General features: G+C 40.2%; 1 protein-coding gene across 1 annotated transcript in view; it reads left to right on the forward strand.

The window, feature by feature from the left end:
* The window catches only part of SUGCT (succinyl-CoA:glutarate-CoA transferase), a 678,860-nt gene that overhangs the window by 321,396 nt on the left and 345,538 nt on the right, over window positions 1–11,926 (forward strand). The window contains exon 12 of the mRNA XM_019508722.1: window positions 3,066–3,168. Coding sequence (XP_019364267.1) covers window positions 3,066–3,168 — 103 coding nt within the window. The remainder of the gene's footprint in view (window positions 1–3,065; window positions 3,169–11,926) is intronic.

Below are 11,926 nucleotides of genomic sequence, written 5' to 3' on the forward strand. Positions count from 1 at the left end.
TTTTTTTAATTCATGCTGGTTAGGTATTGATGCTGCCGTCCTGTCATGCAATAAAGTTGGCAGAGCAGTAACAAAATAGTTTAGGATGAGACTGAGGACAGAGTTGTGGCGTGTTCTTCCTTTGGAAAGCTGAATGTATTTTTTTTCTTTTATACAGTTTTATCCATGTGTTAATAAAAACAGGCTCATACTGCTTTTCAGCACAGATAAAGGAAGCCATCCCACATCTGATTTAGGTCAAGAGCTTCAATTTCAGAGAAAATGATGGATGTCTCCTTTGGGGTAAATGGAATGCAGAAATGTTACGTCTCTGACTGATTGAGTTTAAAGCTTCTCGGCTTCTTCCCAACCACCAATAAATAAATAAGACCAAGACAATGGGATTTTATTTGAAAAATATCTATTTTTAAAATAGTGCACCCTTTGTTTTTGACAAAATTGCAGTAAGTTTCCCTCTCTTTGCCTGGCAGGAAAAAGCATAGACAAATATTAAAACCTCAAAAGTTCCCTTGTGATTACAAGCTAGGCGGCCCCGCAGCCCCCGAGTATGATTTGAAAGTGACATGCATTTACTTCACAGAACATTCAAGATCACTTGTGGAACTCTACTGATGATGAATGTACTTGTCTTGAAAATTAATCAGACTTGCCATGAGAGCATAATGTTTATAGAGACTTAAGTAATTGACACTCTTGTTGAAAAGGCTCCAATTTTAGAGTATGCTTTTTATTGAATAACTATCTGAGTTCAACCGTACAGCACATCTATATTCAATTTGTGAGAGAGAAGAACAAAAAGACATAAAGGCTATCATAAGCAGGAAGCCTGTGAAAGAATCTGTGGGTCTGTTGGACTGTGAAGGCCTAAAGAGACCAATTAAGGAAGAAGGGCGAGGGGTGCTGAGAAGCTAAATGCTTCCTTTGCCTCGGTTATTGTCACAAAGGATATTTGGAAAGTCCTTGTGTTGGGCCTGTACTTTTTTTAGTAATAAGGATGAAGTATGAGCAGAGTGTAGGGTGTCAGAAGAAGCAGTGCTGGGGGGGGACCCTACTATTTTAAAAAAGCCTTAAGTCACCAGGCCAAGTAGGAGCTTGAAGTGTCTGAATTTCTAGCAAAAATATACAATTGCTTATAGAAGCAGCCACTATATTGCAAGCAGAAGGCAGGGCAGGGCAGGGTGGCACCTTTGAGACCAACTGGTTTAGAAAGGCATGAACTTTCATAGGTAGCAGCATACTGCAGGGTCAAAGAAGTAGCAAATGTTGTCTCTATTTCAAAAAAAGTTTTATACATGGTCTTCGGGTTTACAGACCAGTGAGTCTCATCGTTGTACCTAGTAAGGTGGCAAAAATGATTGTTAAAATTTATTAATATAACAGGTGAATATTAGAAGATGATCAACTCCAACCAGCACAGTTTCTGCAAAACTTGTGCCTTATATATTAAATATGTCAGTGAAGCAATGGATACAGAAGACTTGGTTGCTGTAATTTACTTTGACTTTCAAAAATTCCCTCAGAAGATAGTATAAGCTAAGAAGCTAAGCAGTCACAAGATGGCAACCAAAGTTTTGTCATGAATCAAAAATTGTCTAGGAGGCAGAAAACAACGAGTAGGAATAAAAGGTCATTCTCTACTGTGGTAAAAGGCTGACAGCAGGGTGCCTCCAGCTTCCAATATATGTCCTATATTAATGATCTGGAGAAGGGGATGAGCAAGCTTTTAAACATGGCACCTGTTATTAAGGTGAATCAAGACCATTGAGAACTGTGGTGAATTTCTGACACTGAAACAAGGTGAATGGGCAACACAATGGCAAAGCTTAAACGCACATTGAGGGGAAAAAATGTATTACTCTGTGTAGTCCTTTTTTAAATAATATTTCTTCAGGTATTCCTTATTACACAGCAAAAGAAGTTTGGGCATTATGAAATAAAAAAATAAAATTCTTGCCTATTATTCCATTGAAGGAACTTGGAAATGATAAACTACCTGCATTGCTGGTATTCCCTGGTAAACTTATCAAGAAACTTACCGCATCTCGCTTGCTTCAAGTGTTTGAATCTTGCATGTCCCTTGCCTCACCTTCAATTTTTAAGACTCTGAGTGTGTGTATGTATATATACTTATGTGTGTGTGTGTGTGTGTGTGTGTGTGTATTTATTCTCATTTGAAAGTTTGATCATTGTGATACATACCTACATGAGGTTAGAAGTTGGACTCCGTATCATTTCTGCTTCCCAATGTCGGAAGCCAATAGAAAGCATCACCTTTTCAGCTGCTGGTTATTTCCTTTGTTTTGAGACTCTGCTATGTTGGTGCATGTAACACTAGTAGATAAGACACAGAAATGCATTTTTGGCAATCAGCTGCATGTATCTAAAGACAGAAAAACAATAAAGAGAAGGACTTCCAGCACTCTGAAAATTGAATACTTTTAAGGAAGTGGGTAAAGCTTTTTAAATTATATACAAAATCAGGGAACTTTGAATTACATAGGGTAAGTACAGTGTGTATGTGCTTAACCGGATATCCTTAGGACAGATTATACAATCATACAACAAATAAATATGTAGTCAATATTGTTATCTGACCAAAAACTGTGGTTGTTAATTCTGACATGTGTTTCAGATGTAGTGGAGGGAAAACAATGTACTGCTTTAAATCAGCTCTTTCTGGACAAAAATAGAACAGTGTCATACATAAGGCCCTTACCCACATCATGTCTTTTCTTTTGTTGTTAAATAAATAAATAAATAAAATTTTTAAAAAATTAAGCACATTGCTGTAATTAAGAACTGGAGGAAACCCATTGATCCATATTTGAAGCTGATGATAATTTTGGTTTGCATCATTGCTGGATTACTTCAGACAATCGGGTAGAATTCTAAGTCAGTGTAACTAAGTTCTTTGCCCTAAGGGTCGGTCTTTGCATTTCCAAAGAACATGTGTGGCACATTTTTATTGTATTATTGACTTAGGATAAAATCAGTGAGAGGGTGCTATATGCACTTTGGAATCTGAAATGGAGAGTCTAAACCACATGCTCCTTGTTTGTTCCTAGGTTTTCAGCAAGAACAACCACCAAATGGCTACAACTCTTTGAAGGCAGTGGTGTTCCATATGGTCCAATCAACACTATGCAGCAAGTATTCTCGGATCCTCAGGTCAGTTCTAGCTAAGCCTTTTTGTTATGTCATTAACATGTGTTTCACAAATGCTACATGATTGATTTCCACCACCCTTACTTTCAAAAATGGGATGCAGGTCATTCAGATTGAGTATGAGGCCAATAACATGGTGTAATCACAAACAGTAATTGAGTACCAACCCTAAAATGAATAGTTATTTGGGAATATGTGCTTTGCCATGTTGTATCAGACCATTGGTGCATCATGTCTTGCATACTTCAACAGCTGTAAGTTCCTGAGCCTTCAAAGGACTGGAGGGCAGAAAAACATAATATACTTTTAGGCAAATCTGGCAATGCTGTAAATGTTGGAAGGCATCCTTTCTTGACTCCCACAAGTGACAGTTCTTTAAAGCATGTATAATTATCATATTGGTATAAATATAGCTATGATATAATTGGTATGAAATGACCAAGTTTTGAATAGAGAAGAATGAAAATCTGATACAGAAAGATATCACCCTTTTTCCTAGCATGGTGTTTTCAGAAATAATGGCTAATTGGTTTTGTGTTAGTGGCAGCACTTGGGGAGGATGGGATAGAGCAATGGTGTTCAAACTCTGGCCATTGGGCCAGATCTGGCCCACAGAGCCATAATATTTGGTTTGTGAGGCTCCCCCATGGATTAGAAACTTGGCACCACTTGGCAGGGGAAGCTCCCCATGTCTGGATTCAGCCTCACTGGGGCCATTGCCCATGCAGTGGGATCAGGGCCAGGTCACCCCCTGGGAATGCCCTACACCTGCGTGCCTGTTTCCATCCCTCACCTCCCTTGTGTGTCCAGATAGGTGCTGTTTTGCCCCCACTCCCCATATACACATCTGGATCCAGGCTGGTCTGTTCCCCACTCCACCACACATGAGGATCAGAGCTGTGCTGCCCCCTTTCCCTGGCCCTTCCCCATGCATCCGGATCAGGACTGGATCAAGCTGCTTTCCCCTCCCTCCCCCCAATGCCTCCTTGTTGGGGCTGTTCTGCTATGTCCCAGTCCCAGGCAAATAAATCGTGGTCGGGCTGTGCATCCTCTCGCAGTGGGATTGGGCCCATTGGCTGGATCTGGCTTGTGGAGAGACCTGGCACCACCCATTCAGTCAGTGGGGCAAAAAGGTTGGGCACCGCTGGGACAGAGCGTATCCCACCCACACTGTACTTCTCCCCCTACTTACTCCCTTCTTGAGTCTACTGAATCACTCGAGTCAGAAGGCCACCCAGAAGGCTGCCCCAGACTCATCCCCAGCAACTACTCTTTTGCCTTCAATATCCAGTGGGTCTGAGAGTGCATCTGGAGCAGCCTCCTGGGTAAACTTCTGGCTCTTGAGTGTGTCAGTGATTTGGGTGGGCAGGGCATGCTGAGCCCCATCATCCTAAACTCCCACCACTGGAGCAGGACAGATAAGCCCCGAGAGCACTTCAGCTTTTGCTTTTAGTATTACAGGAAGTTAACTCTTTGTAAGAGGCACTATTCACTTGGTTCAAATATGTTCCCTTTCCTGTGTGCATAAGGCTTGGCATTGCAGTAGTTTTCCCATTGTGCCTATTGGATTGATTCTCTAACACAAACTCAGTCACTTTGTGTCTAAGTGCATAACAGTCTGTTTTATAGCGCAGTGAATCTTATTCAAATTATTTTTTTATCATGGAATAAAATGCCCTGTTCAACAAAAACTACAAATCTACTTGTGTGCGTGTGCATGTGCATGTGCACATACAGTCAAAACCCCCATAATCAATATCTAATAAAGAAATGAGAATGTTCAAGGAATTCACGCATACTGCAAGAACTTGGAAAATATGAGCAACTGGTAATATAGATTAGTCTGTTCTGTGTCTGTCTGTTGTTCACCAATGCATGCCAAGACTGTGAATGTGATTAAAGTCTTAGCAGAAGAGTAAAAGGGCGGCACATGGACATGTGATAAAGGAATACATTTATTGTGCAACAAGCATCCACATTTTTCAGGCTACCACTGCATCAGAGTTGCAAAGTTTTGGGGTTTTTTTGTAGATTAATGCACTGCTACTCCTTGAAATTAGGTAGCAACATGCACCATGCTGACTTTGCCTGTAGAGGATAACCAAGCCAACTTTCTCACTTCATAACTTTCGCAGGGATTAGGCTTGCATTTTAAACAGTACACTGCAGGAGGCTTTATTTTCCTGGGGGTGGCTGGTGGTTATAGACAGGGTGATGTTGAAAAGCAGAACATTTCAATTTGCCCAGAGAGTTTGGCCCTCTCTGGACACTATTAAATCATCACCACTAGGCATGACCTATCCTAGTGATGTGTAATGATGCCTTTGCCTTTGGAATGAGCCAGATGGTACTAAATGGCAGGTTTTCAAAATAGTTTCCCCAAGAAGGATATGTTTATTTTCCATTTCTCTCACAAAACTCATAAGAAAAATATCCCTTTCACACCCTCCTCTAAACTAAATGCTACACTATCATTTTGCTCTTATTCCTTTTTCAGAATAAAATGTAAGTATTTCTAGTGAGGTGTAGCTTTCCACTCGTGTTCCCTAATGATGTCACCTTCCTTTTGCTAATAAGTATAAGTAACTACTTGTGTTCAGGTGAAGAAACAAACTGGTTCTCCAGTGCCTTGCTTCTTCTCAAGGGAGACAAATCTGCCCTAAGCCTTTGATGAAATTTTAGCATGACATCTCTGGGGTAGGTATACTTTCTCTACTGTTAACCTACCCGTGAAGTAAATCCAAGAGTAAGGGCCTTGTTTGATATCTGTTTTGTTTGCATTTTTGCTTGCATTTTAATATTTTTTGTGGCAGAGGCTTTTGTGCACATGAGTTCTCAGTTGAATTCTCACACCTGAACCAGATAACCCAAGACTGACTTGGCTTCAGTAGTTTAGGACTAGTTCAAACAAAGATGTTTGGGTTTTCACCTGCCCATTTGTTAGTTTTTACCTGTGCACATTAGATCATTCTCGACATGCTTTAGCAGCAGCTACATGACCACATAAACCACTGTGACAAATGCACGTGCACACTCTTTCTTCCCCTTAGTCTTTTGTGTGCTTACTTGTAAATTCATTTCCTGAAGCTACAGAAAGTACTGCAATACTTTGGGAAGACAGGACATCCAGCAGCAGCTCAGGGTTTGAATTCCCAAATCCCATTTACTGAAAGGAAGACAAGATACCTCCCGACACACCAGGTCATAACAACAGCCAAATGATCAGATACGTAAAGCCTCTCCCACTAATCTTTAGTGATAAACAGTACAATGTCTCTGTGATCATCTTGAAATAGTAGACAAATGCTCTCCAGAGCGTGACATTTTTTTCTTTGTTCATCTTCTCTCAGGCCTGATCTAGACTAGAAAAAAGGTGTATTTAGGAAAGATGGTAGCAAAATTACATTAACAAGCACATTTTTAATGCAACAATCTGGTAACATTTTTAAATTCTGCTTGCTCTTGTAGAGACCTCAAAACACTACTGAGGCATGGGCAGACTTTTTCTTTACCTCTAATCAGTATGTATTTGGAATTGACATCCTATGTACGATATTCCCTCATTGTCTTGTACTAACAATGATTCTGTAAAATAGATATTCAGCAACATTACATCTCAAAGCAGTTTCATTGATTTTCATTGCTGTTATTCCTCATGATTTATGTTTTTTGCGGTTTTATACTATAGAGAAGTGGTCATTGTAAGTGTGGGTTCAAACCATTGGTGACTGAGGCTTCTGAGGTAGTGCGTGCATATGAAAAACCATCAAAGGATATGCCAGCACAGCTGTTAGCAGGGTTACAAATGCTTTACAGTACACAAGGCCTTTAGCAGCCAAAGACCAAGAGTAGGGGGTAAAGGTTAAAATAATAATGAAGAGCAATGGAAGAAAGTCTGAAGAGATGGGGAAGCCAAGTCTAAAACAGAGGACTGAAATGGAATAGAATTAAACCAAACAAAGGCAGTGGAATTTGGAGGCCAGAGGGTCATCCAAATTATTTAATAAATTCAGATTAAAACAAAAACAAATTGTCTGACCCTGGAACATATCGTTAAGATCATTAACAGCTTCGATCATAATGTAATGAGCTGCCAAAAACATGAAGTTTTTGACTAAGTCGGAGAACAAGGTAATATAGAATTAAACATTGTCTACCTTTTTCCCAGCTGCTTACAAGCTTTTATTCATTTTAACTTCACAAATGAATACTACAGGCTTCCTCACTGTTAAGTCTATCAGTGTGTGTTTGTGGGTATGTGTATGTGCGCACGTGCACATGTGTGATGGAGTTAAAAAGGTCGAAAAGGAAGAATTTCTTCTGTTAGGATCACTGATACTGTAGATAGAAAAACATGTGCTCAGCCAAGATCTTTTAGGTTTACAATTTGCTTTTATTAACAAAAAATGAGAGCAAAGTACATTTGTAAAGGTCCTGTGAACTGTAATGATACAGTAAAGACTATTTGCATGGAATTTTTTAAAGTCAGATTTTTTTCCAAGCTCTCTTTTTCTAAAATATGTTCTTTTAATCAGGCCAAGATCGTACAGTACATTAAAGGAATTCTTAAAAAGTTTTAAAAACTTACTAGATGACCTCAGTATGGTCCTACTTAATGTACCCATGGGAACATGTGTATGAAATACAGTGTGGTTTGAGGTTTTCCAAACAAAATAAAGTTAAAAGAGAATACCATTTTTAATAGGAACTATTCAAATTCCTCCAAAGATAAAACAAAACAAAACCAGGTACGCATTGTACTGTAGATTGCTATGAAAGAACAAAGATCTTTGGCTGGTAAGCAAATGGAATGCAAGCATTCTCTGGGTTTTTTCTTTCTTTCTGTTGTTTTCCACTCAGAGTAATTTCTTTTACAGATCCCATCCAATGGGCCGTTGTTTCTGAATGGCTGGCACAAATTAAAAAAAACATGAGACAATTTATGGACAATTTAATAATAAATTGTTAGTTAACATTTGCTAGATTAAACCCATGATGATTGATGCATTTTTACCATATTAAAGCAGCAAGCTGAAAATAAAAATGAAAGCCGTGAATATGATATATTTTTTAAACCGAGCAGTTACAGTCATACCACACAAGTTGAGTACATCAGGTGTAAGACATCACCCTGATGCATCACTTCTGAGAAATATTGGGAGGGAAGTATCAGAGCTGAAATATTGCAGCTGGCCCTGATTTCAGCTCATGCCAAACACCTGCAAGCTCTAAAAGGATACCAAAACAAAACTCCACCCTATGGCAGAGGGCCATCCCTTAACAACCCGTCCCTAACTTTGCTCCAGTATAAAAATTAATTTAACATTTTTTACAGAAACCTTCTTCTTCCTGTCCCAGAAGGCCATTACAGTTCCTCAGCCATCCTTCTGACCATCTCTCAGAAACAAACAAAGCTAAAACATTGAAATATTTGATAGCTGGAAATTATCTGATGTTTTCATCTCATTATTTGTGGAAACCTGTGAAGTTAGTGGGTTTTATTAACCTCCAGACTGTCTCATATTCTGTAAGTCATTTCATTTGAATACATTCTGGCAAATTTTTCCTACATCTGGTAAAAGCTTCCACAATCAATTATGAATATAAAAAGCAACATGAAACTAAACTTGAAAAAAAATGTTTTATGCTTTTGGGGGTTCTGTTTAAATATAACAATGTATTTTAAGGACCACATTTTTGATTATTTTAACGCTGTTATTTGTTGAAATATAGTTTTGTGGTCTGCTGAGGGCTATCCAAAATGAGTGAAATTGTATTCTTGTCTGTAGCACTGCAGGGAATTCCATATATACAGAGGTTCCTGCAACTGAAAAACTGTTGATGAAGGCCTGAGGTAATACAGTGTGTCTGGAAGTAATTCCTAGCAGACAAGAGAAATAGAGAAATTAAATTTTGCAGGCATCTCTTAAGTACATATTAAGAGTTGATTAGAAATTTTCTGATGGAATGGAAAAACCGGTTTGTTGAAAGCAAGATTTTTTTTTTTTTTACTGGTTTCTATGAAAACAAATTTTTTTTTAAAAGTTTGATAAATGGTAAATATTCTACTTTAACTTGTTTGGAGTTTGGAGTTGACTTTCTGTTTGAAAATAATGTTTCATTTCAGTTTATTACTCTTAAATTCTATGTCGTACACTAACGTAAAATTGGATTAAAGACTGATTTTATCAAAACTATGTATTTAAGTTTCCCTAAAGTGAAGCATCATTCAAGAATTTGGTTCATGGGAAATTCTAAAGTGTTTTATTGTTCTGTTCTGGGAGGGAAGTATGTTTTGAAAACATGAAATGACAAATCCAGTTCCCATGTAACTTCTAAGAGTGTGTGTGTGTATATGTGCACACGTGCGCACACACACACATTCTTAAAAGTTACGTGGGAACTGGTGAGAGGAAGAGAGAGAGAGATTATATAAAATGTTATGAATATATTTACATAGCGATACAGGATTTATCTGTGTCAGAGTGACGAGCAGGGATCTGGGTTTTCCATTTGCTGCAGACAAATTTGTATTTTCTCCTTGAAAGGAGAAAATCGTGGATCTTTCCTATTAAAGGAGAAAAATGTGGGAATCTAAAAGGGGCTGCTTGAGGCTGAGGGGAGTGGGAGGAGGGTGATCAGAGGTAGGGGTTAAGGTAGGGTATGTGGCCAGAAATACAACCCCAGTAAGCATGGTGGAGAGCAGCTCTTGCAGCTGCCTGCTGGTAAGCCTATGTTTGGGGGGTGGGGGATTATAGGCATAGGCAATGGATGGGAGGGTGGGGGACATAGGTGATGGCGGTGGGGGGCACAACTTGAGGAGAGATTGAAGCAGTGGCTCACACTGATCCCACATGGTGGGGGATGGTGTAGGGTGCCTGGGCCCAGGGCAGGAATGTGTGGCTGCGGGGCCTATTTGGGGAGCAGGATGGAGCCATGGGGTCACATCCGGGGGGGAGGCACTCCTTGCTGCTGTGCACATTCCCAGGGAGGGGTTGGGCACCAGAAGTGGCATGGGGGCAGGAAATAGGGGGACACGTGGCCCCTAGATTTCTGCAACCCAGCAGAGCCCAGGGCAGCCTCTGCAGTCCAGCAGGTATGAACCAGCATAGGAGAGTGGAGTGGGGTAGGAAGACTCATTGCTGCGGCTGCTGTGGGTCTCCTGGCAACAATGAGTCTTTCTGCCCTGCTCTGCCCTTCTGCACCTGGGCCCGCCCACTGGGCTGTGGAGGTGGCTCCTGCCCAGTGCTGGTTCAGCCAGGCTGCAACCCCTTACCCTGCTATGGGAGCAGAAAACTGGGGGGGGGGGGCACATGCCCCCCCCATGCCATCCTAGTGCATCACCTCTGGTGTTGCTTATGGTTAGGCACTCTCCCCTCTCCCACACAATACGGGGGGTGGGGGTGGGGAGGGCTAGGAGCAGGGAGCAGTTGGTGGCCTCCTCTGGCAGGGCTGCTGGGGGCAGGGAGATGCCAGGGGTGCCCTTCGTTCCTGACCTGCTAGCTGCCTTATCCTCCACTCCTGCCTGAGCTGAGGCAGGGCCCAGCCCTGGGGTGCTGTGACACTTCCTCCTGCTCACCTTGTTGCCCTAGGTGGTTGCCCTCACTGCTCACCCCTAAGGCCAGCTGTGCCGGCAGAACATGCTGGCAAGGCGGGGTGGTGCATGTCATGCTTGACAGAGCTGGGGGGGCTGTGGCTCAGGAGCAAGGAGCACCAGCATATCAGGGCTGCCCAGCTGCACAAAGCAGTATGGGGGGGGAGGCTGGATCTGTGTCCAGGGAGCAAGGGGAGCTCTGATTTTCCATGATAAAAAACACAAAATCAAACACCAAAATATAAAGGTATTTAGAATTTATTTTAATGATTGAGACACTGGTAGGCTTCCAGATGGCTTTTAAAATTGTAAATATATCAATACAACATTGTGTTCAACTGATAGCTATATATATAGTAGTGTTTCCTTTTAGTCATGGAAAAATGTGTATTTTTTTTTAAATCAGAGAATTTGGGCTTCTTCATCAGAGAAAAACAGGATCACTGGAGACCACATAATCAAAAATATACTCTAAAATGGGGCATAAATTCCTGTTTTCTTTAAAAGTAAATGGCCAGTTAGTATGATAGTGTAGAGTGTAAGTTTATAATATTTGAATATTTGCTATAGCTTTTGTTTATTTGTTTCCAGAAAATTTTAATGTTTGATTTTTTGCAGTGGTTGAAATTTGTCCCTGGGTGGCTATTTTATCTTTGACTGAGATATATAAAACTTATCTACAAATCTTTGCACTGATAGACTTGGAAGCTTAGTACCTCTGCTGTCACAAGGAAGGATTTCAAATGTGTAATTGTTACTTGTTCACCATGTTAGGGTTTGTGTATGTATAACATTTTTATGTATATAAAGTTATACATTTATACATACATATGTATATGTATATAACTTATATACCTGAGGGCATGTATAATGTATAAATTATTGTTTTTACACATACAAAAGATATAGATCAGATGGATGAAAGACAGCAGTGTATATAATTGCAGTTTGACTCTTTCTACTACAAGTCTTGTTTTCCGTTTTCAGTTCTTCCAAACTTAATCATCTTGGCTGAAATTTCCCATACCGGTTGTCTGCTCTAAGGCTCAGTTTTCTTTGGAAGCATTTTTACAATTTCTAAGAATATTGTTGAGAGGAAAAGGTTTAGTTCACACAATAAATTCTAACAATAGTCTCTCCATTCCTCCTTGCTTTGAAGCAGGGGCT

Source organism: Gavialis gangeticus, unplaced genomic scaffold (assembly GCF_001723915.1).
Source record: "Gavialis gangeticus isolate Ggan-Ray unplaced genomic scaffold, GavGan_comp1, whole genome shotgun sequence".
Classification (NCBI taxonomy): Eukaryota; Metazoa; Chordata; order Crocodylia; family Gavialidae; genus Gavialis; species Gavialis gangeticus.